The sequence below is a fragment of the Hemiscyllium ocellatum genome, chromosome 9, assembly GCF_020745735.1.
Source record: "Hemiscyllium ocellatum isolate sHemOce1 chromosome 9, sHemOce1.pat.X.cur, whole genome shotgun sequence".
NCBI lineage: Eukaryota > Metazoa > Chordata > Chondrichthyes > Orectolobiformes > Hemiscylliidae > Hemiscyllium > Hemiscyllium ocellatum.
In genome coordinates, this window is record NC_083409.1 from 76,537,376 (window position 1) to 76,563,061 (window position 25,686).

General features: G+C 38.3%; 1 protein-coding gene across 3 annotated transcripts in view; it reads right to left on the reverse strand.

Moving 5' to 3' along the window:
- Positions 1–25,686, reverse strand: part of mast2 (microtubule associated serine/threonine kinase 2) — a 416,215-nt gene that overhangs the window by 61,919 nt on the left and 328,610 nt on the right. For all 3 annotated transcript variants that reach the window (XM_060830482.1, XM_060830481.1, XM_060830483.1), the window contains 2 exons: positions 7,771–7,846; positions 4,679–4,888 (listed from right to left, as the gene is read on the reverse strand). In XM_060830482.1, coding sequence (XP_060686465.1) covers positions 4,679–4,888; positions 7,771–7,846 — 286 coding nt within the window. The remainder of the gene's footprint in view (positions 1–4,678; positions 4,889–7,770; positions 7,847–25,686) is intronic.

Genomic DNA, 25,686 nt, shown 5'->3' on the forward strand with positions numbered 1-25,686 from the left:
TCTCAGTTACTTGCCCTGCCTGATTTCCCAACAGAAGGTTACGTATTGCTCCTTCTCTCTAGAAGGTGCATCCACATATTGAAGAAGAAAGTTTTTTTTTGTACACATTTAACAAATTCCTTCCCATACAGGCCCTTAATACTTGCTTTTGGCAATAAAAGGTGGAGATTCTTAACCAAGCAATTGAGGTTCTGTATTTTCTCCTAACCTAAAAGGCACCATTAGAGATGTAAGTAATGAAATAATATTTTTAATGCATGATTTAGACTAATCATGTACTCAATGTATGAAAAACTGGGCACTGATGTTTGGAAGACTATTCCCTTCCAATCATTGTACCATTATGTCTGAAGTTCCCCATCATCCAAAAATATGTCAGATTCCAAATGTATACTAATGACACCCAAATCTGCCTCACTACTGTTGTCAGTACTATTGACATCCAGTCCTGGATAAGCCAAAGTTTCCTCCAATTAAATTCAGGTCATTTTTGCTACAAAGCGCGTTTCATTAATGCAAATTTTCTGTAACGCAAATGATGAACTTGGGACACAGTTGCTAAAGCATGAACTTTTAAAACATGCGTTGGCTATAAGGCAATTACATCACCAACAATTTAAGCACTGGTTCTAAAGCACGATTTTTTTGTAATGCACAAGAACGCTACCATCATATTATAGATGAAATACCTGCAGTGGGAAGATTGAAGCTTTTGTCTTCAGCCCTCGTGACCACAACTGTTATTACTCGTTGGCCACTGCCTTACACTGAACCCGAACATTCCCAATGCCAATGTTTTATTCAGCTGCGAGATGACATTCTGATCCATATCACTTACGTCCAGCTCAGTAACACGGCCGGGTTTTGCCATTACTTTAACTCACATGTTGCTGAAACCTCAATTCGACTTTTTGGTAAACCAAAATTCACTATTTTAATGCTCACACAGGTGACCTCCCATTTTTGATTCTCAATAAATTTCAGCTCATTCACACTATGCTGTGCATCCAAACCAAGTCCCATTTTGTCAACACATGGTGAGCTCCACTGACTGCTATTCAACAAACCGTTTTTAAAATGCTCCTTGCAATGTTCAAGTCTTCCCATGACCTCCACTCTCTCTCATTCTGTTATCTTCTCCATTCTGTAATCCCCAAGCGGACTCTGTCTTCCTCCAATTCTGGATTCTTGTAAGTCCCTTACTTTTTGACTGATAATGCTCCTGAGAAGCACTGGTATTCTAACATGGTAAAGCCACTATATAAATGCAAAGTGTTGTTAACCAGACCACAAACTCGGAAAAGTCTTCACAGTTTCATATTCTCCACCTCGAAGTGTTTCTTCAGTGCAAATTGGCTATAACGTGATTGCAGAATTTAGACTATTATTTATAGAATACAAACTTTCTTTACCTGTATTGGTTATAATAAAATTCCAGTCCCATTAATTTAAATGGAACTGCTATTACACAATTTCTTATAATCTGGGATTGCACGGGAACAGAACTATCACGTTATATCAGAACAGACTGTATAATACATGCAGGTAGAAATTAGGGTGTACTGCAAGATAACCTTTGGTGCAGTGAAATAATACTTAACTCAATCACTAATGTTATACATTGAAACATACTTCTGATGTCCAGTTGAGGACACTGTTAAAGTCATAATCAAATAATTCAACATCCATCAAAGTGTACAGCAACATCTTTGACAGAATGCACTCTATACTTTGATGCAAGCAACAATACCATGGTGTGCTGGTGTTAAAGTTTGTGCTAAAAGGGGTATTGCAGAGCATTGCATCAGCCTGTAGACACTTATTCAGTATAGACTGCTTCAGCTCATTGATATTGGTCCCAGGTGTATTTTGGATTCTGGTTGAAAGACAATGGTTGTCTGGTTTAGTTAATTTCATGTAAGTTTCAAACTTTTGAGCTTTGTAATGTAATATCAAATCATAGGCAATTTTAACAGTTGTATTAAGTCATATATTTGCACTCCATACTTGAAACTGCTTAGTAAATGCTTTGGACAAAAAATATTACAAGGAATTCTGGGAGTTAAGCATGAGCACCATTTCAAAGGTAAGATTTGCAGAGAAACTCATTAACAATAGTGATCCAAGGGGATTTCAAGCAGGATTACTGTTGAGAAATATGTTAGCTTTATACTCAGATCATTTCAGTTGGAGACAGCAATTCAACCATTAAAGTGGATCCCATTGCCGTTTATAGAATTGAAGAGAACAACAGATCACCAAAATGAACATATGCCAAACTGTGCCATTGAAGATATTTGCTTGTGATAAACATAAATCGTCAACATTTAGTTCTGCCTTTGTCTTACTGCCTCAATATCTTGAATGGTGAATTTGCATTCTGCATTCCAAGTTTTGACTCATAAGTCAGCTCACAGTTCACGAAAATTAGATCAACCATCTCCCAAAGTAATTAATCTAACACTTTTATAGATCATACGCGGATCACAAATGATTTTTTTAAAGATTAGATTCCCTACAGTGTGGAAACAGGCCCTTCGGCCCAACAAAGTCCACACCGACTCTCTGAAGAGAGACCCACCCAGACCCATTCCCCTCCCCTATACTTACCCTTGACTAATGCACCTAACACTATGGGCAATTTAGCATGGTCAATACACCTAACCTGCACATTTTTGGACTGTGGGAGGAAACCCACGTAGACACAGGGAGAATGTGCAAACTCCACACAGACAGTTGTCCGAGAATGGAATCAAACCCGGGTCAGCAGTGCTAACCACTGAGCTGCCCAGTTTTTTCAATAACTATATGTGTTTATGTATATGTAGTCATTGAAGGAACTGTTCATTTGGTTTTCTGATGCACTGTGTGTTAAATGTCACTGACCATTTCTCATAATCAGCCCAATTGCCACCAGTCTGGCGATCCGGACTTTCCTTACTGCCTTACCGAAGTGGCTTTCACACAAGCAACAGTCATATTTGCCTAATGCAAGTTAGCCTCCACCTCTGCATGCAACGTGGGCATAAGGGATGGCAGCATACAAACTGGTCATTTCCAGTTTTCAGCAAAAAACTAGGCAGCGTGAAATTAGCATTTATTTACAATGTTGAAATTTCAAAATTAGCTTGCATCTGCAACAAGAACAAAGATTTCTGGAAATTATATAGTATCTGCAAAGGGAAAAGATAGCGGAAAATTTTGGTTAGGGAAAGTGTTTCTTCTTTCAGGTTCCCAGCATTTAGGTTTCTTTCTTTTTATTTACATATGTAGCAGTTTGACTTGAATAATATTTAGTTCTTGTGACTGAGGAAAAGTTTTAATGAGCCTTGATATGAACAGTCAATAAAGAACAATGAACAAAGCAGCATAACAGCACAAAAGCAGGCCCTTCAGCCCACCAAGCCTAAGCCAACACATAATACTTTTGAAAACTAAAAACCTTTTGCCTCTACATGTTCCTTTATCCCTCTATTCTCTACCTATTCATTTATTTGGGTAAAAAGTGAGGTCTGCAGATGCTGGAGATCACAGCTGAAAATGTGTTGCTGGTTAAAGCACAGCAGGTTAGGCAGCATCCAAGGAATAGGAAATTCGACGTTTCGGGCATAAGCCCTTCATCAGGGGCTTGAAGGGCTGATGAAGGGCTTATGCCCGAAACGTTGAATTTCCTATTCCTTGGATGCTGCCTAACCTGCTGTGCTTTAACCAGCAACACATTTTCAGCTATTCATTTATTTGTCAAGATACCTTTTAAATGTTGCCATTGAATCCACCTACCCCAAGCCATTGAACTTAAACCTATGTAAACCTACGCTCCTTATTAATTGACATTTCTACCCTGGGAAATAGGCTCTGACTATCCATTCTATCTACGTCTGTCTTAAGTTTATAAACTTCTATCATGCTACCCCTCTTCAGCCTCCGCTATCCAAGTGAAAACAAACCAAATTTGTCTAATTTCTCTTCATTGCTAATGCCCTCCAAATCAGACAATATCCTGGTAAACCATTTCCATACACACTCCAACGTCTCCACATCCTTCCAGTAGTGTGGCAACCAGAACTGTACGCAATATTTCAAATGCGACATAATTAAAGTTCTATACAGCTGCAACATGCATAGTTTTCATATCTGTGAAGGCAAACACGCCATATGCCTTCTTGACCACCTTATCAACTTATGCTGCCATTCTCAGGGAACTGTGAACATGTATACCTAGATCCCTCAGCATATTAATGATTCTAAGAGTTATGTCATGAACTATATCCTTCCCTCCTGCATTATACCTTCCAAAACATTGCATTAGGCCAGTTTAATTTTCATCTATCATTTCTCAGCCCAAATCTCCAGCTTATCTATATATTACTCATTCTTTTGGCAATTGTTCTCATTTTCCACAGCTTTCCCATTCTTTATGTAATCCACAAACATACTAACCAGGCCACCTATATTCTCCACAAATCAAATATATATAACAAACAAGATGGCTCCCAGCATTGATCTTTGCAGAACACTACAGGTCACAGATCTCCAGTCAGACAAAGACTCTTCCACCACTACCTCCTGTTTTCTTTGACCTGCCAATTCTGTATCCATCTTACCAGCTCACCTTAGTCTTGGTAAAGTTATAATGTAGTCACATTAGTAAATTAAAACAAAAATAGAAGAGACTTACATCTTGCAGCAACTTCTCAAGGTTCTCTTGCAGCTCAAAGAAGTATCTGGAGGTGATGAGGCCATCTCGGGATTTTGCCAGACAGTCCCTTCCCAGTTCAATAACTTGATGGTGGATAAAGCTGAGTACCCCATCTGCGAGAGGCAGCACATTTTCAGGCGCACTGGATGTAATGAATTCCTGGAGATTCTCTTCCATTTGAGCCGTGGCCTATTGAGTGAAATTGATTCATATATTTTATCTCAGATTTCTGGCTTTTTCTGCTAACTTTTAAATAAAATGAAAAACTTGCTAAAGAGGAACTATTGGTATGTATTGTCTTGTGAGACATTTTTCAGAGACATAAACGAGGAATTTGTAGTTATAAAGTTCTTTCCACCAACCTTAGGACATTATGAAATATTTTACAATTATTGTTTACTTTGAAGGAAAAGCACAATGTTGTACAGCATTTCCATGTGGCTGATTATGTCAAGACTGAGAAGAACATATGCAGCAAATCAGCCTTTCAAAGGTTCAAAGTTGTAAATAGAAGGAAAGATCAGGGACATAGTAACTGTGACAAAAACACAACACTCATCTCGAGAATGTGCATACAGACAAATAAAGATGTAAGTTTTAGTTTATAGAAGTGTTGATCTGCTTCTGATTTTTTTAAATTTAGCCTTCAATATTAAAAAAATACATTGGGAATAAGGCCAAGACATAGTCCTGAAATACCTGGAAACAGTGAGATTAATTAAGTGCTGCATCATAATTTTAGGGCAGTGCAGGACATAGGAGGAAAAGGAGCATGTTGGATAGCGTTATTGGCCAAAGTAGAAGCAAGAATATAAAGTTCAAAGGAGACCTCACTATAGTAGCATCAATTTCATCTCAAGTTGGGGAAGATGTTGGCAAAAGTATATTATTGCTCACCTGCAGCTGAAATAAATGCCAAAACAGATAACAGACAATTAACTGAAAGGGTTCAGCTTTCTTAAGATCTGAATGGGCACAAATGAATTAAGTTGATTGTGGCAACTCTTTTACCAACTAAAAGAGCCAGCATCACTCTCTCAAGACACCTAACGATGGCTTTGACATTCTTGAAAATTAATTTGGAAAAAGAACTTGAACAAAATGTGGGTAAACAAGTACCATGGCATAAGCTACTGTCCACCAACTGGAAGTAGCTGTATCGATTGCAATAGTTTTTTTTGTGACTTGTACATTTCTATTTCTATATTTAAAAGCATATTGAAAGGTTGACTAGGATTACATAAACAAAGAAAAGGCACAGGACATGGGATTGTTTCAAACAAAAACATCCATTTTGTCGAAAGTGGGAAATAAATTACCATGATTAGAGATCTTAATGCTAACTAAAATCTTGTGGGCATAAATGTTGATGATTGTCCAGAATAATAGTAGAGAAAACTGCTTTGCCAAACTGACCAAGATTGACTTTGAAACCATACCCGGTTCACCACCTTAAATGCCTTAAACCTCATTAGATAGACAACTCTCTCCCACCATAATTTTTCTTCCTTGAAGGTTTCTCTATTAAGTACAAGTGATGCAGGACTGATTAATCATTGTCCATCGATTGGGCCCCATTCCACTGTCTCCAATTTAACACAGCTTGTTCAACATGCAATATTGGATGAGCTAAAATTTTCTTCAACTGAATAATATCCCAGATGACTATATTTACATTCCTGGCAATTATCTCAAAGCTGAGCAAGACCATTCACAACCTTGGCATTGGGTTTGTCCCCATGGTGGGTCTCCAACCAAATTTCTCAATTTTCATCCAAGATTCCCTATTTCCACCTTTGCCATATTACTCAATTCAGGTTCTGCATCAGATTCTGATAAAACCCCAAAATTCTCCTGGACAGACTCCCATCTTCCACCATACATAAACTTGTGCTCATCCAAAACTCTGCTCCTCATATGTCAAAGTACTCCAAATCTGATTCAGTCTTCACTCCTGAACTAGCTGGCCATCCCCATTCCTAGACTGACAATACATCAACTTTAAAATCCTCAGCATTTTTTTCAAACCCCTTGGCTTTGCCCCTACCCATTTCTCTGCAAATGTACATGATCTCTGTTTATCCACTGCTCGCACATCTTTAATCACTCTGCACTGGTGACTGCTTTCAGCTGTCTCAGTTCTGAGCTCTGGAATTCCCTAAACCTTTCTTGTCTCCCTTCTTTTAGAATGATCTTTAAAATCTTCTGATGCTCGATGTCAAAAATCTTTTTATTGATTTCACTCTTGTTACGTACCTTCAGATGTTTTACTATGTGAAATGTACATATAAACATAAGTCAGTTTCTGTTGCTCTTTAGCTGGAGGCAAAAAATGAGTTAAAAGGATGACTGCTCTTTAGGAGAGTTGGGAAGTGTCTTCTCAGAAGAGCAGTGTGAAGAAAAATTTACGGAAGGTGTTACAACTTTGGCAAGTGAACAACAGGAACAATTGCTGTAGCTGTGTTGAGACAATAGCTGACTATCCTTTCTAATAAAGATCAAGCAAATCCAATATTATATCTACAACATTTAGTGTGATCAAAGTAGCAGTTGTAAACAGCCGGATCTTAATAGGAAACAGCAGTGATAAGTATGACTCAATAAAATGTAGTACTAAATCTGACAGAAGATGAAAAGAGAATTACAGAATTCTCCATGTCAGCTCGAGTATTATCAGTTCTTACACCTGAATAGATAGAAGGAAAAGTTGTACTTTTTGGAACAAGAAAAGGAGGGACACAATTCAAAGACCAACCAGGCAATTTGACTTATCAGGCTAAAACACAAATAGTTGGAGAATGTGATCTATTGTAGCATATTAGCACATAACCAAATATTTCAGAATCTGTGAAAACTGTCTCGACATCCCCTCCTTCATAATAAACAAAGTAACAGGTGCCATTGAAACACTGAATTTTCTAAATATTCTGTTCACGCTGACACATTGTGAATGGGAACAGACATTTATGGATTTACCTTTGCTGATCACAGATAAATGTGTAATAAGCTGCATTTGTGCAAAACACTGAATTAATGAGCTGCCCTTAAAAGAAAAATAATTAATTGCTTACCTTTGGAAATCTTTCTTTATACACATGGTTCATCATTACTATCTCATTATCATAGAAACAAGGAGATCGTCCAGGGCTGTGATTATGAAAACAAAAGTACACACACAAAAGTGTAAGTTACAAACTATATTAAATGTATTTTTAGAATAATTGCAGAATGTCATCAGTAACTGCAGCAATTTTAGAGTCATTTGCTGCTTCATTGGATCTGGCATTGAGTGAGGTAATGCTTTGTGTTATGAGAAAGTTTATAGATCACATTTACTCAATCAGAAATGTAATTACATGGCTAATTTCTTGAATAACGAGCAAATGTCAGAGTTTTTAATTCATTGTAGCTCTTTGGAAGGTAGGATAATGGCACATTGTTCCCATTCACTTTTCATTATGCATGTGCATCTCATATGCTCGAGCCAGCACCACAAACAATTTCTAGAAAAAGAATGTCCAGCCCAAGTTTGCACAGATGATCAGGATCTACACAAGTGTGATAAGAGTTCCCTTAAATACACTGACACGCATATGTTTACTTATAACAAGTCTTTTAAGTACTTTTTCCAGGGCTTAATGAAGCCAATTTAGAGTAAAACTGACATTTTCATCTGGCGTGTGTCACATGAGTGTCATGTAAGAGATTTTGTTTTTTTTTCTAAATTGGATCATTGAGTTTCAAGGAGTTTTGTCCCATTGGGAACTAAGTTTTGGTTCTGACTCATCTTAAGAAATTTTACTTTAATATATTTTTTCTATCATATCTTGGAATTCCACAAAATATTTTCATGTTCATACATTGTATAAATGGCAATTTTCCAACTGAGCTTCACAGTCCAACAACATGTTCAAGTCAGTGCAAGTCAGTCCTTGAGTCACTGTATATGTATGGCCACACAGCAGCATTCAATTGGGTCATGCACCAAATACCCCAAAACACAAAATTAGAAAATACAGTGATGATAGGGAAGATAACATCTTCCTCAGCTTCATGATAAATTATTTCTCTACTTCTCTTTGTATGATCCGCCAATCCCAATGATGTGGATCCCAATAGAACACTGACTCAATGGAAACTGCATTATTTCTTTGTTGGGACATAAAAAGTCAAAACGACATTTGGATTTCCCTTGCCTAATTTACAGATACATGAAAAATTGTGTATACCAAATGAAATAATACTTAGCATTACAACTGATAACATTGGTATAAAATTTGTAGAGTACTGTGCGCATGATGATCATATACAAGTTTAACTGCAAAAGTTGAAAGGTTGCATTAATATGATTTGCATTGTGCAGCTACGTGGTCAAAATAGAAGGCACTTGGGACACCCAGACATAAAACATTAACAGGAACAAATAGTTTCCCTTTTAGATGTTCATGTTTGTATCATGATTGCTTATTTTATTCTTTATGCACTTAAGTGATAGCATTAAAATCATCATAACTCAACTGAATACCACTAATTTTAAACTGAGTAAGCAAGTATATTTTTTGATATCTAAATACTTCCATTATAGAACTGTTACAGTGCAAAAGAAAGATATGCAGCCCATCATGTCTGTACTGGCTCTGGGCATTTTAAGTTAGTGCAAATATCTAGATTATTCCCCCAATCCTGCAAGTTGTTCCTATAGAAATAATCATCCAATGCCCTCCTGAATGTCTCAGATGATCCTGGTTCCACCACATTTCCAGGCAGTGCATTCCATACCCTGCCAATTGTGAGAAAAACCTTTACCTCACCTCGCTTTTGCTTCTTTTGCAAGACATTTTAAAACTGTTCTCTATGGCTCTTGATGCATTTATGAGTTTCTCTCAGTCCAATCTGTCCGGACACCTTATGATGAAAATATCTATCAAATCTCCCCTCCACTTTCTCCTCTTCAAGGAAAAGAATCCCAACGTATCAAATATTTCCTCATTACTGAAGATCTTAAGCCTGGAACTACTCTCATAAGCCTTTTTTGCACTTTCTCCAATGAATTCACATCCTTCCTAATGTTATGCCCAGAAGTGTACAAAATACTTCAGCTTTATTTAAGTTCATCATAACCTCCCTGTCCTTGTACTTCATGCCCTATTTATGAAGCCCTAATTATGTATGCTTTATTAAAAGCTCTCTTTTCAATGTCCTACTACTTTTAATAACTTACGTACATATACACACACAGGTCTCTCTGTTCCTGCATGTCCTTTAGAATAGTAAAGTATATCACCTCACACTTTCCCACAGTGAATTTAGGAATGGCAATAAATGCTGGCCAGACAAGGTGACCATGTCCCAAAAGCAAATAAAAAATTTTCATTTGCCACCTATCCACCCACTCCACAAATATGTCAATGCCTTATTGAACTTCTACACTGTCCTCCACATGGTTTGCAATGTCCCAAGATTTTTGTCATCTATAAACATTGAAAGTGCCCACTGCACATCAATACTGAAATTATTTCTACAGATCAGGAATAGCAAGGGTTCCAAAACCAATCCTGATGAACTCCACTGCAAACCTTCCTCCAGCCTAAAAAAAATACCCATTGACCATTACTCTCTGTTGGGAGACAGTGAGGTGCTGGAGATCAAAGTTGAGAATGTGCTACTGGAAAGGTATAGCAGGTTAGGCAGCATCCGAGGAGCAGGAAACTCGATGTTTCAGGGCAGAGCCCGAAGGGGAATGTGGTGGAGGGCTCCGGCCCGAAACATTGATTTTCCTGCTCCTCGGATGCTGCCAGACCTGCTGTGCCTTTCCAGCAACACACTCATTACACTCTGTTACCTATCCCTCAGCTAATTTTGTGTCTTTATCCCTTTTATTTCAAAGTTAAAAATCACAACACCACGTTAAAGTTCAACAGGTGTATTTAGAAGCACTAGCTTTCAAAGAGCTGCTCCGTCATAAGATGATTGACATCTGAAGTAGCAGCGCTCTGAAAGCTAGTGCTTCCAAATACACCTGATGGACTATGAAGTGGCGTTGTGTGATTTTTAACTTTGTACGCCCCAGTCCAACACCAGCACCACCAAATCATGCCTTTATTTCAGGACCTAAAATGTTTTTTTAAACCTTTGTTTTGTGGCATTCTATCAAACACCTTACCAAACATTTACCATTATAATTATCTGGAAAATGTTTATGCACAATAAACTAAACACGCCTTATCTGCAAAAACAACCAGAAACAAAGAAATCTCATTTAAACTCATTATACCAAAAACAAGGTGCTGAAGACTCATCCTCTTTTTTGAGTGTTGACAATGACGTCAAAAGTCTTCATTAATATGGATTACCTCGACTGAGAGCAAACAGTCTTCTTTCAGATAATGGAAATTCTACAGGTTTATAACTAACATTAAAAAAAATTCTGATTGTTACAGAAAGGCAGTAACAAAGATTTGCGGAATGGAATAAAGCATTTCTCTCTCTCTCTCTTGAACTCTATCTCTGTTATTAAGTTGGAATATATCACTAAAATTAGAAAAAGGTTAACAAAAAAAGGAACTTGAAATGCCAAAGCACTCAAGTTTGGAAAAATTAATTTAAAAGAAGAACTAGCCACAACTGCCAGTTGACCTTTATTACAGATATTGGAGTAATGCCTAATGCCTAGCATCTTTTGAACTTTCACTTTTAAATTGCATCACTTCCACCCCTCTATATTCACTTGCTTGCTAGATATGTATGTCGCAGAATCAAAATTAGCTTTATCTTTTTAACAGAATGATAGAATTTTACAGCTAAGGAGGCCATTTGGCTCATCAGATCTGTACTGGCTCCTGAAAGAGCTATTCAGCAAGTCCCACTCTATAGCCCTTTCTCCGTAGTCCTCTAACTTAATCACTTTCAAATAAATATCTTGCTCACTTTTGAAACCTCATGTGGAATCTGCCTCCTCCACTCTGCCTGGCAGTGCATTCCAAGTCCTAAGAACTCTACTAGTAAAGACTTTTCTCCTCATCTCATACTTTGCTCACTTGCTGACAATCTTGTAATTAAGAGACAAAATCAGAAGTTTTTGGAAAACTCTGGGTACATCTGTGAAGACAAATCAGAATTATTGTTTTGGGTCCAGTGAGACCTTCTCAGACCATCAGTTACCTCTTAATCATTTCTGCTCCAAGGAGAATAAGCCCAATTTCTCTAATCTTTCCTTGGATTTAAAATCCCTCATTCCTGGTATCATTCTAGTAAATCTTTTTTGACCTCTCTCCATGGCTTCAACATCCTTCTTTAATAAGGTGCTCAGAACCAAAAGTAATACTCCAAACGTGATCTGACTAATGATCTGTAAAGGTGTAGCATCACTTCCTTTTGCCTCAATTTATAAACCCAAGAATCCTATAAGCCTTTTCAATGATGTTTTCAACTTGTCTGGCCACCTTCAGAGAATTATGCACGTGAACCCTGAGGTCCTTCTACTCCTGTACTCCCTTCAAAGTTGGACCATTGAGTCTATATCATATCTCCATCTATCTTTTGCCAAAATGCATTAACTCACATTTCTGTGCATTGAATTTCATCTGCCAGGTGTCTGCCTATTTGACCAACTTGTCAATGTCCCCCTGAGGTCACTCAGCATAATCCTCTCAATTCACTATTCTCCCTAGCTTATCTGCATATTTAGAGATTTTGCCCTCAACATCCATCTCCAAATCATTAACACAAATCAGAAAAAGCAAGGGTCCCAACACTGATCCTGGGGGAGCATCACTTTCAACTCTTTGCCAATCTCAGAAATGCTCATCCATACCTACCTTTTGTATCTTTTGGCCAACTTCTAATCCATAGTGCCAATGACCAACCTTGCAGGTGGATCTTTCTCGGGAAGGTTGATCCATTTGGGACACTCGAGGTGGGAGGCGGGAGTTGGAGGGTGTTTGTGTGAGGGTGGGGATGGGCATTTGGGTTGGGGAGGAGGGAAAATGCTTGTCATCAGCACAAATTAACCTTGCAAGTAGCAGCTCATTTCTGCATATGTTGACCAGCATTGGTATCTCCACCACCTCTCCCTTATCCAAGTTGAACTCCACTGTCATGAATGAATATTTCATCAACTATCCCCCAACCTGTGTTATAAGCAAGCTGGACAGAAATTTTGATTAACTCAAAAGATCTGGTTGACTTCTGTCTTCCATGCTCTGTACATGATTACATACATAGTGAATTGAAAATAGTGTTTTATTTAAATAACTTCAAATTCTATTATCCTAATCTCAGGAATGAAAACAGACTGCTCCAGACATAATTGTAACAAAAGGAATGAATGCGAACAGGCACAAGGGAGGTCTTGTGACCAACGTAAGGTGTTAATTAGAAGCAGCATCATTGTTAAATTAGTCTGACATTGTAACTAATCACAAGTTACTCACAATGTGAATGACTCTTTTGCTATTCATTTGATGTTTATGTATTCAAACACATGGTTCTCAAAGTGATAATCTCACACATCTGGCAACACGCAAAACTAAAACCTTTTCTTCCCACTTTTCCAGGCAATTGGTCTTAGCGAGTCAAACAGATCTGTTTCAGGCTTGCAATTAGCTGAAAAAACTCACACTCCAGCAACTTGGCAGCACTATCACACAGCAAAAGTAGTTGCTTCATTTTAACTCTTAGCACGACTAAGATGAAGTGCAGCATTATGTCTACAGACCATCGTCAATGCTAGGTTAAGGAAAATCCAATACATAGTATGAATCTAACCATTTTTGTTTTGGAGCAGGGATGAATGGCAATCACCTCTACTATAAGTATATAGAGGAACTTCAGTTATCCGAACGAGATGGGTGGGCACTATTTCGTTCAGATACTAATTATTTGGTTAATTGATTCAATGCCTTTCCTCTGGGGTTCGGAGTTTTCTGTTAAATCTGCTCCCTGTTCAGGAGTCTAGGCAGCAGCGCGAGCCCCTACCCCAACCCCGCCCAACACTGCTCACCCATCTGCCCCAACCCTTATAACACTGCCCACCTCCATCCACCCCCATCTCTGGGGCAGCCGGACTGGACACTAACAGCAAGACTGCTGCTGCTGCATTTTGGGGGGGGTGAGTCTCCAAATAGCACGCATGTGCTCACTCGCGCGCATACACACAATGTTTTGAGAGGTTCCACCTTTGCCCTGTACAGAACAATGTTGGAGAGATTATCTGGGGAAGGGGGGTTTAAGGGTACATGCCTGTGTAGAACTCCAGGGAAAGTGTGTGGGGAGAGACAGAGGGTGGGAGGTCAACCATTTGGAGGCGGTGCCTGAGCTCCCATCAGTCCAGGACTGCTCTCTTAGCCGAATTCACTTGTGATCACTGTAAGCAAAAGACGCAATCAGCGTTGGAAACATGTCTTTAAAGTCATGTTTCTATGGAGACCTTGAGATCTCCTTCAGATAATCCGATATTTGGATAATTGATTTTACCTCAGGACTTGACTTATACAATTTTTTTGTTGATCTCCCATTTGACATAACTTGAGCTAAACTGAAATTCTGCTGCCCACATCCTATCACAGCAAATCTCATTCAATATCGTCCCCAGTGCTCACCGACTCACATTACAGTCCAGCATTGATTCAATTTTAAAATTCTGATGCTTAAGTTAAAATTCCTCATGCCTTCATTCTGCTTATCCACACAATAATCTAAGATCTCTATGCACCGCAAACCTTGCCTTCTGACACAACTTCATTTGTAATCATTACATGACTGGAAACTATACTTTCAGTTTATATGTCTCAGTGTCAAATCTCTTTCAATGATATCCCTTAAAGAATCTTGGAATGTTGACTTTGATAGAGACTACGTAAATGCAATCTATTGTTTTCAGTTTGTTAACTATTTTGCCAGTTAGGAATTATGTTTCCTACAGCTGAAGATCCCAGCATGTAAAACTATTCAAAGTCACTTCCAGTTTGGTTCTGCACTTTTAGAATGCAGTGTTACCATTAAACATTTCCAAATGTCATAATAGTAATTAAAAGCAATATAGATCTCATCCTATTCTCCTCCAACAAAGTACTTCAACTCCAACCTCCTTTTCTCAGCACCGCTTTTGCAGATGACATCCCACATTATCAATCAGAATTCTAAGGAAAATTGATGCCAAATTATGAGTAGCATTGCAATGTAGGCTTCATTTGAGAACTTACTATCTATAAATATTTTCATCACATACTCTGTGGTAGATTCAAACTAGACACCACAAATGAAAAGAAAAAAACAAAAACTTTCCCCCCTTTCCCTTTTCAGAATCTGCTTCTTTTTGTATTTATCATCCATCAGATTCTGTTGTCTACCATGTCCTTTATATATATGGCAAAAAAATCAAAAAAATCATAATTTTGTCTTCCTACTGTCTTAGTACAGTGTTTTAACAGGGTCCAAGAATAAAAGATTTTTAACAAATATCTTTCAAATGGAATTCAGCTTTTTAAAAAATGTTTATTCCATCCCAATGGGAAGAGAAAACATTCCTACACCATCCATGTGCTTAATAAGTTTCATCTCAATAGCATGCAGCAATTTTATTTTCATCCTCATCAATCCTTCTGTCACGTTGGAAATGAAGCATGGAACATAGGAAAACTGACAAATTGCGGATGACCTCATCTCTGACTAAGCAAGCCATTGTATCCCCTCCAGTAACATCTTTCACAGTTATAAATCTATGAGACAGTAACGACATTAAAGTAATTTCTCAGTTAGGGCTTGTCTAATAAATTAATAACTACCATATTTGAATACTGTCTTCCTCTGATTAATTGTTGGACAATTCATAAAGTGAGGAGGAAACCTGACTGAGAGTTCATTTATAGAGCCAGACTTTGAGATACAACGTAGTAATCACCAGAAAATAGCTAAAATATGTTAAAATCAATGACAAAAGATTAATTTCAAGACTTATTTAAAAATAACATCGAGCTGATTTAAAAATATATATTTTAAGAAGCCCCCAAGTTGCTTGTTTATACTATGGATTCTATATGAATGCAAGTTGCATAAAGACATATTCCATGAAAAATGTCCATTAGTAGTCGTAGTAAAAGTAATATCTATTGACGTGAAGCTTTACACTCCTAGCATCTATTGCACACTGTCTACACTCCTTGTATGATTGTGCACTAAACAGATATTACATTTGTAAAGGGAGCAGGACAAACCTCAGGAGAATTGGGTAGAGTGAAATAAAGATGGACAACCAAACTCTGGAATAAACAAGGTTACAAAGGTAGCAACACATATGGTAAATTGTGTAAAGAACTATGGCATTAAGCCAACAGTGTTATTATCATTCAAGCAGTGGAACTGAGGGAAAACCATGGTTTGATTATTGCAAACTTCCACCTTTTAAAGGGCAATATCATCCATTTCTTTCCCATTACCTTGTAAACAAATAAAGATATATTTTAACTTGCCATGAATGCTATTCCAATGAAGTGCAGTTATGATGTATAAGAAAGCACTACACTCAATATATCACTATATTCTTTATAACAAAATTGTAACTCAGTTAAAAATCATGTTTGTTGTACTATGATTTTTCAAAATTAATGAAGATAATGTGAAACTATATTTTTCCAATAGTGAAAGAATGAGTTACCAATAATTTTTAAATCCTGGATACGTAGCAGTGAAGTGCAAACTAACAATCCATTACTGGATTTCAAAGATGTCAGTTTGTTCATCATCTAAATCCTAACACTGAATGACTTTGATGGTTGTCTCGTTCTGTTCCTCCCTCATGAGAACAGAATATTAGATTTGTCAATGACTTGCTTTTATATAACACCTTTAATAAAGAAATTGATCCAATCTGTTTCACTTGAAGTATAGGTTAAAACAGATGCTATGCCAAAGGAACATATATTAAGAGGGATAACATAGTACAAAGAACTGCAGATGCTAGAGATCTGAAACAAAGATAGAAAGAAATTGCTTAAGAAACTCAACAGGTCTGGCAGTATCTGTGGATTATTGGGCTCAAAACATGAACTCTACTTTTCTCTCTTCACAGATGCTTCCAGACCTGGTGATTTTCTCCAGCAATTTCTGGGTTTTTTTCCTTTGTTACACATTAAGAGGGATTTATTAAGGGATTGCATGTTTTGAGGAAGATCACTATGATCAAAGGCATGTTAGAGGTGGTGAAATTTAGGCAGGAAGCATGCTCCTTAATGTTGGAATGGGTAAAGGACAACGTACAAGACACCATACTCAGAGGAACAGAGAAGTAGGAGACAGGATGTCAATTTAAAAAAAGACCAGAGGGAAGGAAGGGATACAGATACCAAAGTTGTAAGCACGGGAATGAGAGTTGTCAATTTTAGATGTTCGGAAAATGAGAATTAGTTTAGGTTAGTGAGGACAAGGGTCATAGATGACTTGAAGAGTTTGGGAAAGGACATGGCGGGAAGGTTTTAGAACAGTTGAAACTGATGACTGGTGTAGTTTGGAAGGTTTATCAACTGGAGAGTTCCAACAGCAGACAGGCCAAGATAGAAGCTGAAATTTACAATGTAATAGAGATGGCAGCATGAAGTCTCCTTGATGCAAAGAAAAGGCAGTTAGGATCGGAGTTATACATGAGCTGGTTAAGTCAGTGTGTGTTTGGGAATGAGTAGAAGTAGTGACAAGGAGAATAAGTTTATAAAAGGGTGTGACGATACCAAGGCTTTAAAAGGTATATTCTGTCCTTTTTTTTAATGAAGCAAGGTTAAGACAGAGGTACTGAGCAATGTGTTCCAAGCTAATAAAGTAAACAGTTTATGAGGCCTTGGGTTTTACTTCCAAAGTTGGAACAATAGAAGCAGCATGAATGAGGGGAGTCAGGCTTCTACAGAACCAGGGCTTTAGTTTAGCTTTCAGTAGTTGTTGGGGTTTTGAAACTGCCCTCCCTGCTACAGCAAATTCTTGAGTTCTCTCTGCCAGATTTCTCTTGATATTCATTCCTCCTGGATTGAAGAAACATTGCATGTCAGACAATCCATTATGTCTGAACTTGCCTTTGCCAATGGTGTATTCTGGATGTTACTATATTGGAACAATGGTTGTTTAGTAGTTAAATATCACTTCTTTTGTTACTTCCACGAGAGTTAAAGTCATACTAATTCCTCTTTCTTTTCTTTGTACTTTTTAAAAAATAGGTATGAGGTGTATCTTGCTTAAAGCCGAGTAGCATAACCAATCAAATTATATCTGAAACACAGCACCTCACACTTAAATTTAAGTTAGAATCTAGGCTACCTCCTTCATGTAGTTGAAGGGGGTTTGGTTTGGTCTATAATAAGAGATTGAAAACAATTTACTTTGTCTTTCCAATGGTTAGCAAAAGATAACTGAAGTTTTTCCAAGACTGGATATCAGACAAGCAATTTGGCAATACTGAACACCATGGAAGGTTGAGAAAGGCGAATGTGAAATTGTGCACACGAACAAAGATTAATTAAGGCAGCTTAATTTTTAAAAATTGGCTCTTTCCTTGGATTTAAATAATTGATACTTACTGAGGCAATAATTTCACAATCAGAACATCTGTGGGAAGCTGGACAAGTGATTGCTGGGCCCCTTGCTGAGATATTTCTTTTATTGATAGTCACAAGTGAGGTGCCAGAAGACTGGAGGTTGGCTAACGTGGTGCCACTGTTTAAGAAGGGTGGTAAGGACTAGCCAGGGAACTATAGAACAGTGAGCCTGATGTCGGTGGTGGGCAAGTTGTTGGAGAGAATCCTGAGGGACAGGATGTACATGTATTTGGAAAGGCAAGGATTGATTAGGGATAGTCAACATGGCTTTGTGCTTGGGAAATCATGACTCACAAACTTGATTGAGTTTTTTGAGGAAGTAACAAAGAGGATTGATGAAGGCAGAGTGGTAGATGCGACCTATATGGACTTCAGCAAGATGTTCGACAAGGTTCCCCTGGGAGACTAATTAGCAAGGTTAGATCTCATGGAATACAGGGAGAACTAGCCATTAGGATATAGAACTGTCTCAAGGTAGAAGACAGAGGGTGGTGGTGGAGGGTTGTTTTTCAGACTGGAGGCCTGTGACCAGTGCAGTGCCACAAGGATCGGTGCTGGGTCCACTACTTTTTGTCATTTACATAAATGATTTGGATGCGAGCATAAGAGGTACAGTTAGTAAATTTGCAGAAAGAGGGTTACCTCAGATTACAACAGGATCTTGACCAGATGGGCCAATGTGCTGAGAAGTGGCAGATGGAGTTTAATTCAGATAAATGTGAGGTGCTGCATTTGGGAAAGCAAGTCTTAGCAGGACTTCTACACTTAATGGTAAGGTCCGAGGGAGTGTTGCTGAACAAAGAGACCTTGGAGTGCAGGTTCATTGCTCCTTAAAAGTGGAGCCGCAGGTAGACAGGATAGTGAAGAAGGTGTTTGGTATGCTTTCCTTTATTGGTTAGAGTATTGTGTATAGGAATTGGGGGGTCATATTGCGGCTGTACAGAACATTGGTTAGGTCACTGTTGGAATATTGCATGCAATTCTGGTCTCCTTCCTATCAGAAAGATATTGTGAAACTTGAAAGGGTTCAGAAAAGATTTACAAGCATGTTGCCAAGGTTGGAGGATTTGAGCTATAGGGAGAGGCTGAACAGGCTGGGGCTGTTTTCTCTGGAGCATTGGAGGCTGAGGGGTGACCTTATAGAGGTTTACAAAATTATGAGGGGCATGAATAGGGTAAACAGGCAAAGTCTTTTTCCTGGGGTCATTGAGTCCAGAGTAGAGGGTATAGGTTTAGGGTAAGAGGGGAAGATAAAGAGGAGACCTACGGGACAAACGTTTTCACACAGAGCGTGGTATGTGTATGGAATGAGCTGCCAGAGGAAGTGGTGGAGACTGGTACAATTGCAACATTTAAGAGGCATTTGGATGGGCATATGAATAGGAAGGGTCTGGACGGAAATGGGCCGAGTGCTGGCAGGTGGGACTAGATTGGGTTGGGATATCTGGTCGGCATGGACGGATTGGAGTGAAGGGTCTGTTTCCATGCTGTACATCTCTATAACTCTATGGCTATTAACAGGAGAAGAACCATTAACAGGTGCACAGGACATTAATTTTTTTTTTAAATTCCTAAGTTTTTATAGATGGAACACTGGAAGTGGAATTTTGCTGGTCCCTGAACAATGTTAGCAATGGTAAGTCAGTTGGGAAAATATGGCAATTTTGGAAAAAGTAATACTTTTATGTTGAGAAAAGAACAATTCACTTCGGCATCGAATATTTGAACGGCAAGATGAGAATCCTATTAATGAGCAGTGAGAGGCCCATTTGAATATATTAACATCTCACACCTTCTTTCTGTGTCGTTTACTATTCTCTCGTGTGGCAGAGAGAAACTAGATATCAACAATTCCCAACATTAAAGGTCGAGTGGATATCTGGCAGCTCCAGCTTGCCACTTGTACCTTTAGGCTTCCATCTTGGACAGTAATCCCCAACATTGCAGGATACACTCCATAGGTGATCATCTGCAACCCACTGAACATGCACCAGTCTCACTACATCATCATTGTACATCTCTGATTTATCTAGAATTGTCACGTTCTTTAAGTCTGTCAGTTGTAGTGCATCAATACCCTTCATTGTCATGGCGTTGCCAGTACGCTTTGCACAAAGACAGACACACATTCCATGCATCGCAGCACTTTAGCTCTCTGAATGGCCAGTATCCCAACAAGGAATTGCACATAACAAGTACCACTTCCTTTGGAAACAGAACTTTCAAAGAAGTAGGACCAACATTCACAAATGGAATTGTAACAGAGCCAGCACTTCTTTTTTTGCAGTGTGCAGAAGACAAAACAGTGAGCACACAGCAGCAACAAGAGAGCAAAGCTGTCAAGAAAATAGCAGCAGAGAAGAGCCTGTGACTTGGCTATCCATCAAAGTCAGGAGTATTTTATCTGTTGGTAACTTGTGGACTTTAGGTCCAACAATGCTGAAATCTGCTGCAATGCAACATGCTATTTAATGGATCACTTTTGGGGCAACGGGAATTTGAAAGAAATGTTGAAAAAGAATAAAAATAATTTTAAAGGTATAGATATCCTGATGTAGTGCACAATAAATATTTCTGGGAAGAGAAATGAGGGAAGATGACAGTAAATGGAAGTGAGTTCCCACAAAGGAACAATCAGTGTTTCAATTACTGGCAACAAGCCAAAGCATTCATGAACAACTAGAGTATGGAAAAATTAAATCAAAATCATTTTGGAGAGTTATGCCATACATTTCAGTGAGATGTTACTCATGTCCCCAGACACATTAAAGCACAGAGGTGAAATGAGTGTAGAGTGTCAAGTGTCAAGTTCCTGGGAGTAGTTATCCACAACAACCTTTCTTCATCTCTTCATGTGGACGCACTGGTTACAAAAGCCCAACAACATCTCTTCTTCCTTTGGCAGCTGAAGAAATTTGGCACGGCAGCGAATACCCTTGTCAATTTTTATAGGTGCGCCATCGAAAGCATTCTGTCTAGATGTATCGCTACCTAGTATGGCAACTGTATCTTTCAAGATCGGAGATGGTTACAGAGAGCGGTGAACTCAGCCCAGACAATTACAAAGGCCAACCTCCCATCTATGGAATCCATCTATCAGGCCTGCTGACAAGGAAAGGTTGCCAGCATTCTCAAAGATCCATCCCACCGTGGCAATGTTGCTCTACAACCTCTACCATTGGGGAGAAGGTACAGAAGCCTAAACATATGCTCCAGCCGGTTTTGTAACAGTTTCTACCCTACTGTTGTTAGAATACTGAATGGACTCTCAAATGCTTAACATTCGCCTGTACCTGTATTTTTGTTTTTTACTGCTGTTTGCCTATTATTTACTATCTACGCTACTTAACTCTGTGATCTGCCTGTATTGCTCGCAAGACAAAGACAAAGACTGTGCCTCGGTACACGTGACAATAAATTCAATCCAATTCAATTCATACAAGAAGTACTTAAGATATGCCTCTCAGATTTCTAAGTTTGGTTCCATATGTTTAATTCAGTACACAAATCTGTTTATGATGATGTTCATTTAGAATTCTCACTTTAAAGAGGTGCCACGGTGGCACAGTGTTGCTGCTGCCTCCCAGAGCTAGGGACCCAGGTTCAATTCCACCCTTGGGCAACTGGTTGCGTGGAGTGTGCAAGTTCTCCCTGTGTCTGCAGACTTCCTCCGGGTGCTTCGGTTTTCTCCCACAGTCCAAAGATGTGCAGGTTAGGTGGATTGGCCATGTTAAATTGCCCATAGTGTCCATAGTAGGCTACGTGGATTAACCATGGGTCATGTGGGGTTACGGGATATGATAGGGACTGCAGATGGGTGGAATGCTCTTCAGAGGGTTGGTATGGACTCAATAGGCCTAATTGCCTCCTTCTGCACTACAGAACTTCCATGATTCTATGCAGGCACAGCCAAATAGAAATCCGATTCCAGAAGAGTGAAAGAGAAAGATTGTCAGAACTTCACATTATGTGCTTTGTATAGCAGTCACTTTGGTCCAGATTTCTGCTGAGCCAGGTAAACTTGCAGCCCTTTAAAAATGGCAAGTGGTACTCGACTCCAGAACTCCCATCTCCCATTTCAAACAATTTTACCAGTGTATTATAAGGTTGTAGAAAGTTTAAACAATCCCACACCCCAACCAACTTTCATTCAGTTAGGCCTTTTCAGTAAGAATGCACAGTCCACAGTATCTCAGGAAAAGCATGAACCACAGGACAATTCAGTCCCGATTGGTGCACAAGTAAAAATCACCTGCTCCAGAACCTTTTCATAAACATGCATTAAATAGCATTTTAAAATGTTTGCTTGCTCAGTTTCGGTAGCTAAATGCTATATTGTAATTCAATTGGCATTTAACTGCAGTGACTGATTATAGACCGTTATCCTAAATTGCTAACTATTTCATTGTGTGTCAGGATATATTTAAGAGCTCTTAAACATTCAAAATTGCATAAAGCACTGTTTAGAATCTCTTGTGAAATAATGCGATGATCTAAATACCTGGTGTCATTTTAAAATAGGGAGAACTAATTTTCAACAGCTTTTATTCAGATAAAAATAACCATTGCGCTTGAACTGCTTTGACTTATAGGACAACTGGTATAGCTTAAGAAAAGATCTTTTGTTTTTTAAAGATTCAATAGGTTATTGACTTTGTTTCCCTGGGTCAATAATGATCTCTGAACCCATTCTGAATGTTTGGCTGAGTTTCACTAGATCTGGAACTGTCATCCCAACTAAGGGCTGTGGTATTTTACCTCTGAAGTGGTTGGTGAAAGATTTTTCTTTAAACAAGAGACTGACCACATGAGTAGCAGCAGCAGAGATGTCTGTCCATTTTCCAATTTTTTCTCTCTCCCAGGTAGCTGAGCCAGTGAAGGTGCCAGACTTGGCTCATGCTGCATTTTCACAAGAAACCATCTGTCCCAACAGTCTTCAAAACAGAAAGTCTGTTGGAGAGGGAGATTGACTCAGGGGACTACTGCACTACCTACTTAATGTTTTAATGCTATACGGTGGGCACATTCCCTTCCTGCCTGTGCATTCTTTACCTGCATTGTGATCAACTCATCTGTTCGTAACTCCAGCCGTTTGTTCCACATCTGAAACATAGATTTCAAGAGGTGGCAGCTGGAAACACTTCCACTACATGTGGTCACCTGGAATACTGGAAGTTTGCCTAACTTCCCACATCTCACAGAGGGAGCATTCCATCTGCCCTGCAATGACTTAACCTTAAATTTCCTTTACTTCCTCTTGTTCAAAGAATATTTAAATATATACAAAGGACCTTACTTTCTTTCTTATGTCTTAAACAACTACTTAATTTAAACTAACTATTATACTTCATTTTACTTTAGGAAGAGAAGCCAGAGAAACATATGAGGGGAGAAGGAAAAGAGTGGTACAATGATAGATTTAAAACAGGTAAAATGTGAAGATGCTCAAATGAAGCATAAATGCTAGCGAGGGTTAATATGTTTGTGTTATAACTTCTATACACACAATCCGATGTTTTTTGACAGGAAGAATGAGCAGTGACAATGCCAAACAGACAGGACACTTCTAAATGGAAAAAGCAGACACTTTGAAGTTGCCATGTCAAGTTGATAACTGATTCCAGTAAAAGAAAATCCAGTAAAAGAGAAAGAAAAGACAACAAAGAAATAAGGTACAAAATTAGGGGGTTATACTAAGTTGTAATATACTGGGTCCTAGACTATTGTCCAAAGGGAAATGACATACATTCCAAAGGGGAGAAAATACATGTCTATGGGGAAGGAGCAGGGGAGTAGAATTAAGTGGGCAGCACATTCAAACACTGTACAGAAGCACGATGGCCCAAATGGTGGTCTCCTATGCTGATTCTATAATGTGTCATACTGAATCATGTGATTATATAAAGAAAGCTCCACTTAGAAGAATTATCATAATCCATTCATGAGTTCTCTCATCAGTTTATCTCTGAAGCTGTGTATCATTCTGGTAATGAAAACCCCATATGCTCTCTCACACATTATTTTTATAAACTTGTTGAGAACATTAACCAAAATACTTGTATATTTTATATTAAATGGAATACTATAATTTACACTCACTGTTTAAACTCTGCAAGCCTCAGCAAGGGTTCATCAGGATGATTTCTTGAAAATGAAAGTCTTTCTTTAACCTACTCACAAAGGACCCAAACCCCCTGTAGAGGGCACTAAACTGTCTAATTACTGCTCAGATGCCTATTAAAGGTTTGTGGGACAACTATAAATGTAATGAATCGTGACAAGATTAATCTGCCATTACAAAACCCAAGTTATAGTACTTTCAATGTGAATGTAACAATGGCTGAGTCAAACTTCCACTACATGTGGTCACCTAGGATACAGGAAGTTTCCCTAACTTCCCATATCTCACAGAGGGAGCATTCCATCTGCCTTTACTTCCTCTTGTTCAAAGAAGAATATTAAACATATGCAAAGGACCTACTTATTTCTTAAACAACTACTTAATTTAAACTAAATACTGTACCACATTTGTTAATGGTTACAAGTTGGGAGGGTGAAAAATTAGAGAAAGTTAGGGAGAGGAAGACTGGGAAGAGCAATAGGAAAATTACATCCTTTCTTTATTGGTATTAATTTGATAAATAATGATCAGATTTGTAATCAAATACTTACAAGTGCTTCAACTGGTCAGCTTCTGTTGAAATATTCAATAAATCATAGATGCCTTACTAATTTAGTCATAGAAATGAGACAATATTAAGAACTGAAATTAATTTTTAGGAATAAATTCTGTGCCAAACAATAGCCAAAACCCATTTACTTAAAGTTTTGCAAATAATTCAACACTGTTTGCATCCACAAAAGATGGCAAACTTTGAAGTGTCAGGCTCCTAAAAATCATTTCTAAATGTTAAAAAAAAGTATGAAGCAACACTATGTAACTCACTTACTTCAGGATGGTAAGAAAGGACACATCTTTGAAACTGAGATATCATCAAATGAGAGTGACAGCCATCACTGGAATGTTATGTTACTTGGTGAGATTTAGATAGCCATTGGAAAGTTCTGTTCTTGAACATTTTACTGCAAATCTCATGTTAAATTTGTTTACATTTATCATGAAAACGATTGCCATGTTTAAACAAAATATAAACAGGACACTTTCCATCATAGAACATCCTCAATGTCCTCCGTTCCAGACAAAAATAAGGATTGACAAATCAAACCAGATGGGTAAAACAGTATGATTATCAATGTTGGAATATGAATTTGCTAATCCATGGTTGGAAGTCTCTAATACTTGTAAAAGATCAAATGTCTTGAATAATTTTCAACTTGTATCACAGTTCTTCAAATTAAGCCATTTCTTGCCATTCAATGTCACTAATATGTTTTGTATCATTCCGGTACTTA